We start from the raw sequence: 20,146 nt of genomic DNA, 5'->3' as shown, positions 1-20,146 counted from the left end.
TTTTATGCATATGTACAGAGGACATCAGCCAATCAGCTGGTAGATTCATGGTCATCTTTGTCCAGTCTTCTCAAAGATTGTCTACAACTAAATCTTGTAGCTCCCGGACAATTTCTTCTTCTACTGTAAGTTTCTACAAGATATCTATCAGACTAGATTTATGAATGTGCTAGCCTGTGCTAGCATTAGTAATGAAACAGTAAAAGGATCAAAGTTGTCCCTGAAGAAAGCTATCCTGTATGTATTTGATAAAATTTCAATAAGAAATGACAATTCATGACTGTAAGATTTTATATTTACATGTTGTAAGTAAATGTTCCAATAACTTAAGTATATGTACAAAAAAGTGCCATCTGGGCTAGAAGATTTTAAAATGAAATAATGACTTTGTTTCGATTTTTGTAATACTTTAGGCATATGACAATTGTAACTGATATAAATGTAATGAAAAATGTTGCCCTGTGTAGATTTAAGGAATGTGTAATTTTCCTCTCCTTTTTTGCAGCATACTAAATGAGTTTGTACAGAAGACACCTTCAATGGTTGATAAGAAAAAGCGGGAAATCCAGGAAATTGCTCAGAAATTACTGGAAGCAGTCTCAAATATAGCTGGTTCCAGTCTTGAGCAGACAACATGGCTGAGGAAAAACTATGCTGTAAAACCCGGGCCACAGTCTGACGAACCCGAAGATGGGAACCAGAATGATGATGGTAGGTACCAGAATTAGGTTATCAGAAATAGTTTTGTTGTTTTCTATATATTTGTAATTACAGTTTTAAAAAAGATTTGTACTGAAAGATTTGTAAATAAAATAATAATGAGAGAAAAATAGTCAGAGTTAGAGTTTTTCATTACATAAGAAGTTTTACTATCTATATATACTAGTAATATCCTATAAGTCTGTTCTATATTTGTTTTGCACTACATTTACTTTTCTTAGTGAAATCATATACTGTCCTGAAAAATTAAATGTTATTTTGTTGAATTGAAGCATGTTTTACTATAGCTTTTTTCAAAAATAAGATTTTTCAATAGAAGAAGAACATTTTATTAACATTGTTGTCGTAAAAATATTCATACATATCTTACAACATATAAATTATCAAAGTTTACATCTGTAAAACAACCACTCAATAATAAGTTAACATATTTATTAAGATTGGCTTTTATAACACTACTTATTTAATAGAGATTATTATATTTTGATATTGTTATTTTTGTTACAGATTCTGTGGTAATGGAGAGGAGAGTCGTTGAACTAGAACCTACATCAGTTAATTCTGCTGACAGTAAATACAGTGTACAGGCCTTAGCTGCTTTGGCAGAGGTAAACATAAATTGATTATTTCTCTGTAAATTCTAGCTGTTATCATATCTTATATTGTCATTTTAGTGCAGTAACACGTTAAGTTCTTATGTTATTTCATAGGAGTTAATCTGTTATTGCACTAAGGTGACGATATATACCACCAGTATATGTATGTATACATATAGGTGAATCTTTGTATATATGCAGTCAGTGGTTAAAATGTTGTAATTATAAGAAGAAAAAAAAACAATAAAAAGAGATGCTGATTCTATAAAGGATTTATATTTGTAGACAGTAAGACAGTAAGACAAACTTTATTTATAGTCGGTTATGGTTAACAGTACAAAACATAAGCTTTAAGCTTGTATCCGACATGAACAAAAATATAGAAAATAATGATAAGAAACAAAGAAACAAAAATAAACAGACACCGTTAAGATAATAATACATACAATTAATTCATAGAGTCATTGTAATGAAATCTGAGCATTTACAATGAAAATACATTCATGTCTAATGAAGGTATAGTATAACAGGGTTTTACATATATACAAATACATAGTACATAATTCAAGGAAAAGATAACTAAATTTATTTACAAGCAAAAACAGGAATCAAGTGAAATAGAACATAAACTTGAAAAAAGATTAAATGCACATAGAGCAGGCACACTTGTTACAAACAGGCATAACTCCATGTTTCAATTAGTTGTTTAAACTCATTGAAGTCAGATGTACATCTTAGATCATTAGGTAAACTATTCCAGATTTTAGATGCTTCAAAGCGAAAACTCTTTTTACCATAATTGGTTGTGTGTACTTTAGGTACATCTAATGTATTTTGGTATCTAAAATTATAATTTGATGAACGCACATTAACAAGTTCTTGAACATACTTAGGTGAAATGCTGTTAAGACATTTAAAGACTTCAATAGCAAGTTGTTTAATTCTACTGATATGGAGTGTTGACATATTGGTCAGTTTAAGCAGATCTTCATAAGTTGATGAATAGTCATTAAAAACAATTTTCAGAGCTCTATGTTGAAGTTTTTCCAATTTGTTTGTATTGTCTTTGCTACAAAAATGCCAGACTAAAGGGCAGAAATTAAAGTTGGATCTGATAAAACTTTTGTATATAAGAATTTTTGCATCCAGATTAAGTAGAGGACATAGTCTGGTTAATACATTAATTTGTCTTGCTGACTTTTTACAAACATTTGAGATATGAATATCAAAATTTAATAGGGAATCTATTTCAATACCTAGAAGTTTTACATGAGATTCACAAGGAATAGTGGCATCAAGAATCTGGAGGAATAGTGGCATCAAGAATCTGGATAGATAATATACAAATGTATACTGACATTCTAACTTGTATTTTTGATTCTCTAAAAAACAGTTTAACTTTTAATAGTACTGAAGTGTAAAATGTGATGGTCAATGAACAAGAGATATTACTAGTTAAATGTGTTTTTAAGACTTGTTTATCATTGTACAATATTTAATTGTGCAGATTATAGATAAAATTATCATTTATTATTTACAGATAACTGCACCATTACTAGATGTTATATATACAAGTGAAGAGAAAGACAAAGTTCCTACATTCCTTACAACACTACTCTATAATATATTCCCTTATCTCAAAAGCCACAAGTAAGTCTCTCAGAGTAAAGTTTCCAGTGGTAAAAAATTGAAGTTGATTTGTCATCGTCAAAGCAATTTTAGGTTTAACATTCCAGGCAATTTTCTGTAACTTAACTTCAGGTTTTACTTGCCAGACTGATCTTTGAAGCTCAGTTTAAGTTTTCACATGCTAGGCATGTCTAGGTAGCTAATTGAAAGGTTTACATATCTATTTATATTTTATGTTTTACTTTCCATGCATACCTCTGTAAATTAAGGTCATATATGGTCATCTTAGTGCAGTAATGGGTTAACTTCTATTAAATGATGTAAGGAGTTAACCCGGTACTGCACTAAGGTAACATATTACAGATTTAACTTTTCATAAGGATTGCAAAACATAAATATTGTAGATTCTTGTTGCAAATAATAATTTATGTCAAAATAGGAACACATACAATATTAAAAATTTATAAAGAGATATGCTATTTCTTTGTTTTCAGTACAAATAATCTCCCCAGTATACGAGTGGCCTCGCAGTTCCTGTCATCAATCAGTAGTTACCAGTATACAAGGAAAGCATGGAGAAGAGAGGCCCTGGACTTGCTGCTGGATACCAGCTTCTTCCAGATGGACATGGAGAGTATAGGATACTGGGTTACCATCGTAGATAATCTCATGACTCATGATAAAACCACATACAAAGATCTCATGGGTAGGTTTGAATATATTACAAAATACAAATCTGATGAATCAGAGGATTATGTAACTTGATAATATATCATTGGTATGTGAAAGAGGAATGGTATAATGTTTAAAAAAAAAGATCTCATGGGATGGTTAATGATTTTGATTTAGGTCTTTTGGGGTGGTATATTGTATGACAAAGTTAATCTCATGGGGTGGTACAATGCATTAAAAAGTCCCATGGAGTGGTAAAATGTAGGACACAACTCTCGTAGGACAATAAAATGCTAACAAATGTCTTGTGCAGTGGAATATTGCAAGACTAAGCAGGGCTCACACTGGCTCAAATAAAATAATAGCCAATATTTTTAACTTAAAATAATAATAGCCAAAAGTTCAGCGGACTATTCACGATTTAGCAATTAACAACATTAAATAAACATAACATATAAAACTTAAGGATTCTCAAATAAACTGATAGTCATTTGTGTATATTGATCACTAACACTTGCAAACTCATACCACAACTTTAATTGTTATTATAGAACAGAATAAAAATGTTACATAGTATAATTACTGTATATCAATAATATTAAAGATTCATCATAAATTTACATAATGCTTTTATCATACAATTTCTTTTGTTTGTTCCAATCAAATTTTGTCAGCTATAACCCCTGTCAATTTCCACATTTCACACAGAACTGGAGTAGATCTAGGTCAAAATTATCGGTGTCGCGAAAATATGTGACAATCGGAATTTTTCCTGTTTTCTGAACAAATATTCACAATTTTGGTTGTTGTGCAAAAAGTTGTTAGGAAGTTAATACTTTTTAAATATTTTATCATTGTTTTCCACTGGCGATTTAGTTAAGCAGCTTAAAACAAAAAATTTCAAAATTTGCCATTACTGCAATAAACGGTAAATTTTGGGTTGGTCAATATCCAGTTTATCAATTTGAAGACCATTTTTTGTGGCTAATTGACGTATATTTGATGGCTATTATAATGCTGGACAATGTCTTTAAAGTACTAACTGTACTTATACACTTTTACATCTTGCATGTATTTTTATCACCTTAGGCAATATGGTAAGCAGCACTTGACCGATAAAAAGTTGACACTCAATTAAATCCACCCCGCTGGTGTTAATTGGTCTACTGCATTCTTTATCGATTTTTACACCTTATATAATTATACACTGTTGGAAGTAAAAAATAATCGCCAGATTTTGTAGCCAAAATGCAAAAATAATCGCCAATCTTATAAAATAATCGCAAATGGCGACTATGGCGACCGCCAGCGTGAGCCCTGCTAAGATTTCATGGTATGGTATGATAAAGATCTCAAAGGAATGTATGAGAAAAGACTTATTTAGAAAGTTGAATAAAAGATCTGCTTTAAATGTAGGCGTTTTAGGATTAGGTCAAACTTATTCAATCTAGTTTTGAAAAAAAAAATTGTCTGTTTGGTTTACATAAGTGATACAATGTAGTTAGTATAGTTCTTTAAGTTGATAGTTTTTGTCTTTTTACAATTTTAATCTGTTTGATACAAAAACAAAATAATTTTAATCTCTTTTATACAAAAACAAAATAATTTTACATTACAGCTAGGGTATCAATGGCACAGACTGGCTCACTGAATTTGTTCAGCAATAAGGAACAAGAGATAGATCAGAAGGCCGGCATGTTGAAGAGACTGGCATTTACAGTGTTCTGTAGCGAGTCCGACCAATATCAGAAATCTATACCAGAAATACAAGGTAGGTGGTCATCAGTTAAGTTGGGAGAAAAAAAATTAAAATATGTTAAGATAACATGACTATTTCTAATTTCAAATTTTTACCTTACACAAAGTAAGAAATATTTACAATGAATAAAGAAGAAAAATCTTAATTTCCATGCCTATAGTTTAAAGTTAACAAAAAAATGAATAATTTTTCATTGGCATGCCTTCAGTGTACTGGGCAGGAACCAGTTTCCGGACAATACCAGTTTCCGGACAAGTATTATAACGGCTTAATTTTGTCTTTATCGATGACGATCGGTATTATATGTCATGAAAATGTCTTGGTTTGATTGTTTGAGAAAATAAACTTCCTTCCAAGTTGATACGTCATTAAAATTTCGTGAGGATATCTTACCTGTGTTTTAAAAACAGCTTTATATCCCTTTGGGGCATGTAATTTGTTCTGCGCATGCGCAATATTTTGTTTATTTCGGGATATAATTTGGGGTAGCATTTAATGCACAATGTACTTCATTCTAAGTTCATCAGGTGTAATCCCCAGAGCTAAATCTGTAACGTATTGGAAAACGGTGTTTAGCTAGGTACACTCCACTTTCGCACTTCGTTGCTGCCGTACAAACAAAAATATCCGTTTCACTTTTAAGTCATTCCGAGACCCATCGCGTGATCGTTATTTTTCCTATCATAAATATTTTTCAGTAAATCAGCTTAATTATATAAGAAAGCTAATATGTGAGAAGAAATTTTTTTGTTTTCTTAGAATAATTATCAGTTAAAAACAGATTTGAATAGCAGCTTAATATATGTCCGGAAACTGGTTATGCAAGAGTGAACAATTTACACTTTTGATGACCTAATTTAATCCTTCAGTTTGTACATTGCTTACGTCACCAGGCAGTATTAATTGTGTTATCGGACGTAGTTAGAGCTCAGGTTTTTGGTGTGTTAGTTTTATTAATGCATGTTTATTATTAGAAAATAGACAATTAAAAAAACTCGAATTCTGTCCGGAAACTGGTTCCTGCCCAGTAAAGTTAACATTTTGCATGTTTTTATGCAATGTTTGTATAATGTAAATGTGGAATTTGAATCGTTATTACACTTGTGTAATATTGTTTAAATGGTTAATGTGATAAGTTATTTCGTATCCTGATTAAAGGAGGCAATAAAAGCGTTAATCTTTATACTTTATACTCATTTATATTACATGAAATTTTTACATATTTTGTAGAGAAGTTAGCTGAGAGTTTACGTATACCACAGGCACCGTCTGTTATGGCACAAGTGTTTCTATGTTTCCGTGTACTCATGTTACGAGTCTCCCCTCAACATCTCACATCCATGTGGCCTACAATTATTACAGAATTGGTATGTAATTACTTAATTCACTTATAATTTTCGTACTACAAAAAATGTAGGATGTATGGTTAAAGTTTCCTTTCAAATTAAATTCAAGTTCAGTTAATAATATATTTTTTTTGTATGCAATTACAAATATTTTTCAATTTATGGTCTCAATAAAAATGGATATAAAAATGGATCAGATTTTTCATCATAATAAAAATGGAGTAGATTTTTCATCATTATAGTCTAAATAAAAATGGAATTATAGTCTCAATAAAAATGGATATAAAAATGGATTAGATTTTTCATCACAATAAAAATGGAGTAGATTTTTCATCATTATGGTCTCTATAAAAAAAAAATATGTAAATTGTGTGACAGTAGCTGTTAATGAATATTTTCCAGCAGTGAATAACTGTGAGTAACATTCTAAATTTGTAAATTTCATTCTATAAATAGATACATGGCTCTATAAATAGATACATAGTTCTATAAATAGAGACATGTTCTATAAATAGTTACATCATTTTCAGATCCATGTATTCCTACAAATTGAACAAGAACTATCCACAGAAACAGAAGAATTTGTGTAAGTTATCTCCTTGTTCTTGTTTATTAACCATTTGACATTGTAGCAATATAATACATATACACTGAATATTGATAAGGGCTTCTTTGATTGTTGGTCTTTGCTTAATATGAGTATAATGCAAAATACACCAACCTCAAATTAGCCAATGGCTAATATAACAGGCATTTTATTTAAAAACAGTATCAGAGAAAAACATATTAATTTTCTATCTTTTCCATACAAACTAAGTCATTTTTCGTCAAACAATTTACCGTACAATTTACATTTACACAGCAAGTGTATATAAAAATCCAAAGAATCATTAGGTCAGTCAAAAAATGTCAAGGTTTTTATAGAAATATAGGTACATGTATAAAGATGTATGAATTTCAATTAGAGTGACTGATATGTAATCATATTGCTTTATGTGTAGTTGATAATGACAGTTAATTATCACATAAGCAGCATATTTTTTATCATTAACCCTAATACAATCGTAAGTCAAAGTCTTCATTATTCTACAAAAAGCCAAGCTATTATCATGACGTTCTCTTTGGCATTAGCAGTGGTGTTAGTTGACCTTTTTGTTTGTGTCCATTTTCTTAGAAACTATGAAAGCTTTAAAATCCATGTCTTGTATACTTTCTTAAAATGTGATGCCATAATACAAGGTCAAATAATCCTTCATTTTGCAAAGTTAATCTGGTATGCCCCTTTTTATTGCCATGGTCAAACATTGTGTTAAGGTTCATTTCTCAAACACTGTCAGATGTTCAATGATAAGTTTGAATCCATTTTAAGGGGCAGATAACTTTGGTATTAATTTTGCTCAGTTATGTCCCTTTTAAACTTTAAATTTCTTGGTAAATATTTTGTTAAGTTTCACTTATCAAAAGCTATCATTGACTTAGATTACTTGTTCACTATGCATCTCTAAAGGGCAGATAACCTTGAAATTCAATTTTGCTTTATTATCTCCCTTTTTTCTTAGAATTTTATCATTATTTCTTTTTCAAAAACCTCACCATTACAGATATACAGTTATACACTTCAAATAATAAAATATAACTTGTTTGCTGTCAAGAGCAGATAATTCTTTTGCAGAGTTATCCCCCTTTTCTACTTTCCTTAATTATAGTATCCAGCATTGAGAAAAGTAGGGAGACAGGTCTTTTTAGTCAATACTTTTCAGTGTATGATTTCTAACAATAAGCTTTTTAACTTTAAGTATTTTGAAATAGAACTGAATATGTTTTATCATTTGTGTTAATTTGAATCTGAAAAACAAGCTTCAGTACTGTAAAGACAGTTTAAATAATGGGTCTTTTTATCTTTTTGTATGTGTTGACAATGATTTATTATAGAATTTCATATAAAAAAAGGTTCATATAAATTGTATAGATATTTAAGGAGTTTGAAAGTTAAACATACGACATATTTCTTGTAGAATGGTTTTATTTACAATTTTCCTTAATTGTTTGATTGAAAGAACCCTTCTGGATGATTTTATTGAATGCTTTATTTAACGTTGTTTGCATTTTTATAACAGCCGCTCTATGCCCGCAAGTACCAGGTATACAGATGTGTAGATTCCTGTTGTCAATAGTTACTCCTTTATTTTCTCCATTTTTTTTTCTATTTATAACCATTTTACTGACCTTGAACCTTGAAGTATGTCACCGTTTTTTTTCCATCTATTTCTGAGTTGCAGTCACAATTAAGTATTGTACATGCTCTGTAAAATCATATACATGAATAACTGTACTTCCAAACTAGCGTTAATGAAAAAATTATTAGAACGGTAAAACTATGTAAGAAAAATAGATTGTATGTAAAAAGATCAAGGGTAAATTGAACCCCCATATCCTGATATGAAACACTACCAGGAATTGGAAGTTTGTAATAATTCATGATATAAGTTGTATTTAAAGGTCCATTATGCATTGTATTTCTCAAAAACTTTATATTTTTGATATCTTGGTACAGTTTCCAAAACATTACTCATTTGTGATTTAGATGAACTATGCCATTTTGCTCTTTTGGCAATTAGAGCGAATTATTATTTTGTATGGAAGTCAAATTACTACTTTGTTCACATTTTGCTACCTTTATTACACATCACTGCAGGTTTAATGCTACTTTTTCTAACATGCTCTTATCTTAATCCATTGTTGGAGTAACAAAACTATGTCAAAAGCATGGCGATTATTAAAAACATTGCTGACATTTCTAAAAGGATTAAAAAATATGTATTTCTGAGGCATAAAACCTTTAATTGTTTTACTTTTACCTAATTGACATACATTAAAATAAAAAATATTTCATTGAAAATTTGAAGACTGGAAGTATAATTGTACAGTTGTTATGTTAAATGATTTCACATTTCATGTACTGCAACATATAATCAAGGTATTGTCCATCACAAGATCTCAACTAAATGTACATACATTGTATTTTTATGTTGTTTTTTGTGGTTATAATTAATTTTGGCAGTAATTTACAATGTTCTGTTATTTATTTGGTTTTTGTTAGTTATTGTATTATTTTTCTATGTAAATTTTGTTAAAACTCTTGGCTTAATCAAGAGTTTATAATAATTTTATAGAAAATATATAATTTTTATATCTTTAACAGGAAAATAAATGAAACAGTGTAAATATTTAGTTATTTACATTTATATATTAACATTCTAATTAAAATAATAGTGGTTTGATTGTATATAATGTTTGAATATATTTCAATCACTGACTGGCTTCTATTGGTGCTTTATTGTCTCTCACAATGTCTGTAAATCTTTTTCACTCACCCTTAACTGTGAGATGTGAATAAGTTTAATGTTGAATACAATATGTATAATCTTGTTTTATCAGCAATACTAGCATATGTCAATGTATAGAGACATGGCCAGTTCCAAAGTCATTACAAAGAATATTCCAAATTTTCCTAGTTACAGGGTATGATAAATGACTCTCAAAGATTAATGAACAAAGTTTGATTGAAAACAAGTGATAGTAACAAGATCACAAAATCATGTTCAGCTTATAGGACAAATGGTGTGTGTAGGAGGGGGGGGGTCCAAAACGTCATAATTCTGCCAAAAATAATTACATCATAAAAACCTGACACCTGACAATAAAGGCACCAGCTTTTGATAACCATTATCATTGTGTAAAAGTTTGGTTAAGATCCCTAAAAAGTATTTACACTTGCCAATATTCTTGAATTTCATAACCAGAGAAAAAAAGACATTTATTTTTAGAGAATCGGGCAAGATAAAAGTATGAATGTTGTAATTCATTTGCATGATGCATGTATTATTTATAATGTATATTCTAAGACCATTGCCGATGTTCATTCTAAGACCATTGCTGACATAGATTCTAAGACAAATGCTGACATAGATTCTAAGATCATTGCTGACATATATTCTAAGACCATTGCTGATGTATTTTATAAGACCATTGCTGATGTATAGTCTAAGATGAATGCTGACATAGATTATAAGACCATTGCTGATGTATAGTCTAAGACGAATGCTGACATTTATTCTAAGATCATTGCTGACATAGATTCTAAGACCATTGCTGACATAGATTCTAAGATCATTGCTGACATATATTCTAAGACCATTGCTGATGTATTTTATAAGACCATTGCTGATGTATAGTCTAAGACGAATGCTGACATAGATTCTAAGATCATTGCTGACATAGATTTTAAGATTATGCTGACATATATTCTCAGACCATTGCTGATGTATTTTATAAGACCATTGCTGATGTATATTCTAAGACCATTGCTTATGTATATTCTAAGACCATTACTGATGTATATTCTAAGATCATTGCTGATGTATATTCTAAAACCATTTCTGATGTACATGTTAAGTACATTGCTGACGTAAAACTAACGTCATTGCTGACATATGTTGTAAGACCATTGCTGATGTATATTCTAAGACCATGGCTGATGTATATTCTAAGACCATTGCTGATGTATATTCTAAGATCATTGCTGATCTATATTTTAAGACCATTGCATACAGTCTTATATAAGTAGGGAGAGCATTGGATTACTAATTCATGGATTGCTGGGTTGATCCTAAGGCCAGGCGTAATTTCCCTGTGACAATTGTTTTAGACGTCTAGTCTAAAGGTCATTTATCTCCCACTGCTGATTTAGAAATTGTTTGGGATGAGTAGTCGGTCACTTGCAAAGATATTGGTAGTTACTGGATAGTTATCCAGGAAAGTTTTGAGGTTATGACTTAAAACATGTGTTTAAATAGAATAATAAAAGAGAAGAAGAAAAAAACAAAAAACAATAAAGCACGGAATTGGAATTTATTTGCCAGACTTTCATAAACCTGTGATAAGTGATACTTTAACTATAATTTCCAGGAGGCAGCAATGCTTGCTAGTTTTTGCTAAATGAAACAATTAGTTTGCTGAATTGCCTGTATTTCTTGATTGAGTCACTAACAACTGACAAATAATTAAATACCACACCCTAAGATTCCTTTTCAATTTTACCTCAGGAATTTACCTCAGAAAGAAAGAAAAATGTTTTAACATCCTTATTTCTCTTTTAAAACAAATTTTAGCCCAAATATTATTAATATTCAATAATCTTTTTACTTAAATGTTTAAGAGATTAACCTTCTGTAGCAGTTTTCTTTTTATTAATACCACCAACATTGATATGTTTTTGGATAAGATTTGATAAATGGCTTTGTTACACCCCTTTTCTAAACGGTTAACCATGTATAATTATATTAAATCTGCATGTAAGACATCAGAATTAAAAAATAAGATGATTATCATGTTTATAAAAGAAATCTTTAATATATTTGTAGGACACAAGTTCAACGTATTGCAGCCTTGGACTCGAGCTGGGCTCACCTTGGTAATGGCTTAAATGCCCACAATAATCCATCATGGATGCAGTTATATCTGAGTGCCTGTAAACTACTGGACCTATGTTTGTCTCTACCAGCTGATACAGTCCCTCAGTTTCAACTGTAAGTGTTCATTGACTTAATTGCTTTCAGTATTTGAGGAAGAATACAGGTGTGCCCCTCATTGCATTATTTCATGTACATGTATTTCTAAAGGTCATACTGGGACTTTCAAGCTTTACTGGTGGAGGAAGACCTAAAGTGTCCATGCATTATTTCACGCACAGAGTGACACCAAGTAAAACTAACAACATTCTATAAACTAGCTGGACAACCTAATGAATCCAAAGTTCCTGGTGGGATTGTTATCTATAGCATTGACAGGGCAGGTGGTATGAAATCTGAAGACAAAATGCCCCTCGGCCAAAGACCCCACTGCAAAAGTTTCTAATATCTGTTCTGAAAATGGTATTGATATTTAAATTAAGTCATTTAGCAAAAAGGGAAGAATCTTAAAGATTATAAGAATCTTACACTGGCTTGTGGTACAGACCAAAATATCTAGCACATGGGTAACTGTTTACTGCAGTAAAGAGGCTCTGCTGAGTTTCGGCTTAACAGTTACCCAAGAGCTAGATATTACTGTCTGTACTGACAGTCGGTGTTTGATTCTTTTTCTTGCATATTACATATCAAATACTTTCAGAACAGAAATTACGAAAACTGCAATACGCATTATGCACTTTTTTGTTATAGTAGCATATAAACTTACAACTTCATTCATAACAGTAAAATGGAGTCATCTTAAGAACGCAATTCATTCATAAAAGGCATGTGGCAATGACGTCATTTAAAGCACGCGACTTGTCTTACATGGGGGGTGTAAGAAAGGTTTTTCTAACACCATGTTAATGGTAGATAATCCAGGCTAATATGCAAGAATATTTATAATGGCATCGACTGTCATTATAAATATAAGCCACAATAATTGTTACCTTTCAGATATCGTTGGGCATTTATTGGTGGTGCAGCAGCTGGGGAAGGTGAAGAAGACATAGAAGAAGAAGACAAAACCAAGCAGAAAGAAACAAGAGGAAAACAAAATCCTAGAGGACGACAGCAGTTTAAACCTCATATCATAAGACTAGCTAAACTTCTAAATACTAAGGTGAGTGTCTTTGAGAAAAAAAAACACTGGGAGAAATTATTCAAACTTTTGCTGAAAATATGGTGTTTTTTTTCAGGCAATCACTGCTCAACAAAGAAGTACGATTTACCTTATGCAAGTGTATGACTGTCGACTCCATTGTTGTCTTTGCATTATTGTCTTTGATCATAATTGACAAAGTCAAAAAAATTTTGTAGTTTAAAAACTTGAACCATTAGGATTGTTGTATACTTTTTGTTTGTTGATTTACATCTGATTTATAATACAGGGGTCACTGATTTGATCCTTGGGTTAAGTGAAATTTCCTCAGGACAATTGATCTTAGACATTGAGTCAAATTGTCATTTATCCAGTTCCAATTTTTTGGGGGTCATTTTTGACCCCCTGTATCAGATTTTAGGGGTCACTTGAAGTTTTTGAGGGTCTGACAACTATAAATCATTCAGCCATTGAAAAATAATAGATGAATAGAAAAGAAAATGTTGCATAAAAATAATTTGAAGAATCTATAAACAGAAGAAAAAAAATTCTTTAATGAATTTAATTACCCCCAGCTAGCTACTGTAATTCATGCAGCTTAATATGTACTGACAACTTTAAATCTTAATCAGCAAGGCAGTTGTTTACACAGTTGCATCATCCTTTCCATATTTGGTCGTATAGCTACGTCACTAGCAGTACTGTATACAGCTAAAGTGTGTAACAATTAAAAGAGAGTTGTGTAGTACATACGAGTTTGTTTTAAAAATTGGATAATTAATTGATAGAAAAGTGGACAATAATTGGATATAATTATATTGTCCTCTTGGATGCATGAAAGGGAAATTTTGTCTGATTAACGGACAATTAAATTGAAAGGTTTTAAGTCGTAAAATCAAAGCAGTGCATGATTTGTATTTTAATTTGTTAAATAGTTTGCAATGGATTTGAAATTGTCATAATTTGAGATTTACTATAAATTAATGGAGAATAAATAGCTGCGTCACTGGAAACGCACAAATTGAGTGTTATTGCGTCAAGGCAGTAAAAAATGCGTCAAAAATGCAAAAACGCGCTCTGGAAGAAACACTGTTTATCTCTCACTTTTGATTCAGAAGTCATGTTGGATAGGAAGCTGAAGAAGTGAGTAATTACTGGTAAGTTATCAAGGAAAGCTTGTTAGGTGGGCTGACTGCTAAGACATGGTCGAAAATGTGTTATTTTAATAAGATGGGGATAAAAAGAGATAAAGTATACATAATGTAATACTATAAGTTATACTGTATTGACAGACTTGAATGATTTGTACATCTTATGTTTTCAGTTACAGGGAGATATTCCTATGATGAAGATGGTACCAGGCAGACCATTGCTGACTTTTACACATTTGAGATCACTACAAGAGTTACAGCCCTTCTTTAACACCTTGTGTCTGGCTAATCAGACTGATAATCTATTTAGGGCTGTAAGGCAGCTTGGAGCCAGCAGTTCACATAACCAGTCTAAAAATTTAACCAATGGGCATGGAGAAATGACAACTTCCCTCCAGTTTGAGACAAAGAATTCCATTGGTCAAGGAATACCCAAGTCAAAATCAGTTCCAGCTTTCCCAGTCAGTCAAAGTCCAAAAATAGAAGCAGCATCATCGGACAGCAAGTCTAGTCAGCAGTATATTGAAGAAGTTCTAATGAGAGACTTTCTGGAACCTATGGTTTGAAAAACGAACAAAAAAAATTATTTCTTTCAGAATATAAGGCATCAGGTAGCCAAAGTTAACAAACTCTAAATGTCTGTAAACTATTTGACACTATGCACCTAATTTTTACCCATTTAGTCTTTCATGTCAAATGAAAGGAGTATAAAATAATGTACATAATATACTTCAATATGTAAAGTTCAAACCAAGGAAATGGCTTGAAATTCTGGAAAAAAAATTCTTACAATAAAGCAATAGACTTGGAATATAAGCAGACTCAATCAAACCGAGCTTGCAACATTTAATATTTTTGCCATTTTTGGCGTTCTTTAGGGATTCTATTTTTTTCTATTTGTATGTTTATTTCCATTTCAAATGCACAAATATACTTCTTCATAGTCAAATAATACAATTTTATCTCTTATTGTTTTTACATAATTATGATGAACAGTCTTTAATGTGTTCTTACATATCTATAAACTATAAAGTTTATTTCATTTTCTGTCTCAATGAAAAATTTCTATGAGAGATAAATGAGTCTTGTTAGAAATAGAATCACAGGTCAGGAATAAAAATTTTAGGAAAAGGAAGGTATGAAACATAGTCTAAGATACTGTAAACTTGTCATTCTGAATCTGAAAGTGATTACCATCTGCCACTAGAATAAAGCTAGGCCAGTCTGACTATTTATGATGTATACTGTTGTCTGACAAACTTTTTATCAAAAGATCCCTAAAGTTTATAATGGACAATTTCAAAAATGGAAGTTGGACAAGTTCATTTAAGAAATTCAGAAGGTTAAAGGTTAACCGCACTAACAATTCTTAATATGTAAATAATTAATTGTCAAGACGTTTGTATATTGTGTCAAACTGATCTCTAGTTTAAATGTAAGGGACTGCATGTACATTTTGTATAAAAAAATTGCTTAGTTTTTAGTTTAAGCTTGTTATAAAATAACATGTAGTTCACTTTATAAGAGCTATAGAATTATTGACATTTTTTGTGTGACTTGCATGTTAATCAGTAAAAAGTTTATGATAAAAAAGATGATATATCCGTGAATGTTGTACGTAAAGTTGAAACTAAATTTTTATTGTTACATTTATTGATAATGAAAAAATGGAAAAGGGACTGTTTTCCATTTGAAAAAACCTAATACATGTTCCTGTAAGGTGGAAATACTGCAGTATCTCCAATAATTGTTATAAATATCTTATTGTTTTGTTATTTTGTTATTGGCCAAATCTTAATTGTAAAACAATTATGATTCAATTCCAGGTTTGTTATGTTATATATACATGTAATACTTGTTAAGTGATTTTTTTCATTATTTGGAAAAACACAATATTGTTTTTTGTTTTATTCCAGCATTATGAAAAAGTTGCCAAAAGTTCTTGCTACAAAGTACAAACAAGAATCGAATTTTATGTCTGAATTATACATTGAAGTCATCCAGTCATACTAAACAAAGGGCTTATTTCAAATAATTTGCTCTTGTTTATATATGTACTATTGTTAGCCATATATGTTTGGTGATGCTTTTATGGCAGGAAATGTTAACAATAAGTAATAAGTTAATCTGTGTCTATTGTTTTGACTTAGTAATGTTGTTATTTGTTAAAGTAATTGACGCATTTGTTGTGGGTAATTATGTATATGAATTTATGTCAAACTTAACCATCTCCTGTAACAAACTAAGTTATATAGAAGACAATGTGAGTATGGTATATAACATTATAGTACTGCATCATGGGAAACTCATAGATATTTTACCCCACCCAACCCACTAATGTTATTCTAACACTCGGTTCACCTGTCCTAGAATAACCCTTTTATTATGAGCACCAAGCAAGAAATTTGGGAAATTAATGTAGGTGTAAGAACTATATATACATGTTTATTCTTTTATGACAACAGAATGCACCAGTCAGTTCTTACCTTGGCTCCTTAATCCCACTGGGAATAGCAAGAACTCTGACTACGATTTTCAAACATCTAAAAATGTACCAGACTGCTGAAACAGTCATATGGTAAAATCCTCACTAAGAGCCCTAGCACTGGGATTTTCACATATTCATGGCCATTTTAGCGCCTTAAGAAAGCCACTGCATTTACATGGCAGTGTGGTGGCAGACAAAAGGTAAAAACTCCCCTAATTCCCCTACCCTTCACTCAGTATTGGTAGCCAATGGTTATAATTGCCTGATGCATTTCCATAGAAACCTGTTTCTCTGTATATAGTTTGGGATGTTCATCAGAAGTCTTTAGTGCCATCTATTTATAGACATGCCATCTAATTATAGAAATGTTATCTATTTTTAGAACTTCAGGACCAATATTGAGTGTTTTGTGAGCTGTAAAATGCATTAAAGTGCTGTTTTGTTTCATTAATGTTTTTTCTTTTCATGTCATTCGAAGATTTAATTATTTACCATATTAACATTAGAAAATACCTGAATGTGATGTGTAGTTGTTAAATTTTACAGATATTTTTCTTGTAGTAAATTTCTGCTTTGAAATTTAATAAGGGCTTTCTGCAGCTATGAAATGTTTTTGTGCTTAAAAATTAAATAGTATTCTTTGTTGCTGTATTATCAAAATATCAGACTTTCATTAAATTTTACAGAAACACTATCATATCTTTCAATGTTTGTTTTATCTTCTTTTGTCAAACTTGAAGACTAGTCTTAATGGCATCTTTATTTCCTGAAATAGTATTGTACATGTATAATATATAAAATTGAATGATTTTTTATTTTATGTTTTAACCCATTACCCCATGAGCATTTTGTGAAAAATGGCTGTTTTCATTGAAAAGTCTCCCTTTACAAGTTCAAGTTGCTATAAAACTATAAAAACTGCTTCAATACTAATCAAACTTGGCACAAATGTTGACTGGACCATTGCCTTTGTAACAACATGCTCAGTCTGAAATTTCCTGTTACCATGGCAACTAGGGGACATCTCAAAATTGCCAAAAATCACTATTTTGCGTTGATTTTTTCCATCAAAATTAATTTCAAAGTGCTGCCACTTCTCAATGGATTGAGATAGAGTCAAAGGCTTTTCAGTATTGGTTACACGTTACCTTATGATCGACCTGGGGCCATTTTTAGCCTCCCACAAGTCCAAAATTTTCTTGGCGATGAGGGGGACTCCGCCCCCCTTAAAACCCCCCAAACAGAAGAGGGCACATCCCCCTTCTGGCAACCCCCTGATGTATCTTTTGGATGGGGGGCCGCGCCGAAAAAGTGGTCAATATTTTAAACAACATTTCTCAAACAAAAACAAGTGTTTTGGGGCCTAAATAAGTCATTTTTTCATCATTTGAGAAAGCAAAAAAGGGGGGGGGGGTGCAAAAGGCGTAGAAAGGCGTATATATCTGGTAATGGGTTAAATAAATACAAAATCCTTGGACACAAGGCTTCACAACTTTGGATTTAAAGACCATACAAAAATGGTTGGCCCTAAATTTCCAGATTTGACATTGACCAATGATTTCAAAATTATAAATTGTAATATTAAGCAAAATTAATTTGAACTTAAGAATTAAAGAGCATATCAAATAAATTTTGGAGAAAGGTCTGAAATCAAAATAATTTTTGTTTTTGACTTGTGTTTTTGTAGTCATATGTGTTGAATTATTTTGAATAGAGTAAATATTATTAATGAATGGTGCATATTTTTGTATGTGCTCAGTACAAGTGTGCCCATGCCATGTGATTGTTATGTCTGTTTTAGAAATATGGTAGAAAAAATACCTATACCATTTACTGCTTATCTTCTCTGAAAACTGTAAAGTTACATGGCTTAGTTAAGTGGTAAGGTGATACCTTGTGCAATGAGATGGCGTTTTTAGTACTCCCTTGCCAAGGCTTCCAATTGTTGTTTATTGTTTTGACACAACATACAAAGGCTTTGATAAGCCTTGATAAATGAGAATATACTGCAAAAAGAATTTCCCACCATATACATGTATAGGCATAAATGCTATATTGTAGACTCGTATCAGTTTGCAGACTTTACTATTGAAAACGTGTCAGAGTTAAAATGTATACCAATACATGCAGTGTGTTAACTAGTATAGGTATTAGTTACCCGCACTCACTGTCTGTCTAGAGCATGCTCGTTGACCGGTTCATTTTTTGGGGGTTTACCTATTGTGACGACAGGGAAGGTGATAACGATAGAAAAGTCATATTCAGATGCTCGTACATTGGTTACTTTTTTTTTTGGGGGGGGGGGGGGGGGTTAATAGTGACAACAAGGAACGTGTTTTTATTTTTGCCTATGATACAAAAGAGAAAGAACATAGTACAAGGACTAGTATGAAAAAGATTGCCGAGGGTTTTGAATAGACATAAACATTAGACATATAGACATAAACATTACATGGTTTGGGCACACTGTTTACATATACATTAATCATCTGGTGATTGGTTGTGTATATTACATAGATTTTATTTATTGATTTATTCATATTTGGATTCTATTTTGATGATATAATGATACTGTTACCATAAATAAAGGAGAACATTAACTATGTATGGTTGTGTTTGTTGTTTTCTTGGAATGCATTTGTATAGGTCACCTCTGTGATAGTGGCAGTAAATCATAGACTGTTACTGCTGTGTTTTCCAAAAAATAAATCTTGCAACCCTTACCAGCTGAATCTTCAACACTTAATGTATTGAAATCGAAGTTCCTGAAGGAAACCAGATTATTTTAAAATTTAAGATAAATCCAACTTGCAGAATAGGTGAACCATAAAGGCCCTATATAACTGGAAAAATGGATGGCACAGTTATATAACTTTGTTATTTGTACTTTGTATTGATAAGTATTAAAATATGTAAAATATGAAGCCATTAGTTTAGATAGAACTTTAGATACATGTATTTCATACTTGCTGGTTTAGGTTAACCATATCCATTTTCAAAGTGCTAAGGAAATAACTAGGGAAAAAATGGAAGCCGTAGTTATGTTACTTGCCAGGATCATGTATTTTGTATTGATTACTGCGTAGAACTTGATATATCCGACTTGCTGGTTTAGATAATCCTCGTACAGACAGACAAAAGGGATGGTTCAATTACTATATGCTTGGGGCATA

The 20,146-nt window shown here is 31.3% G+C and overlaps 1 protein-coding gene across 2 annotated transcripts; it reads left to right on the top strand.

The window, feature by feature from the left end:
• Positions 1-3: 3 nt before the first annotated feature.
• On the top strand, positions 4-18,297 carry LOC132752302 (protein dopey-1-like; the record flags this gene model as incomplete). 2 transcript variants are annotated; one of them, XM_060742612.1, is given in 12 exon segments in its annotated part: positions 4-125; positions 506-711; positions 1,228-1,328; positions 2,857-2,966; positions 3,440-3,651; positions 5,236-5,388; positions 6,607-6,743; positions 7,253-7,308; positions 8,840-8,863; positions 12,146-12,310; positions 13,190-13,355; positions 14,659-18,297. In XM_060742612.1, coding segments are annotated over 12 exon segments (1,845 nt in total), but the record flags the coding sequence as incomplete, so codon positions are not given.
• Positions 18,298-20,146: the final 1,849 nt, after the last annotated feature.

Source organism: Ruditapes philippinarum, unplaced genomic scaffold, assembly GCF_026571515.1.
Source record: "Ruditapes philippinarum isolate M1 unplaced genomic scaffold, ASM2657151v2 ctg3799_1_1_1_1, whole genome shotgun sequence".
NCBI lineage: Eukaryota > Metazoa > Mollusca > Bivalvia > Venerida > Veneridae > Ruditapes > Ruditapes philippinarum.
This window is presented reverse-complemented; position numbering and strand designations above follow the sequence as displayed.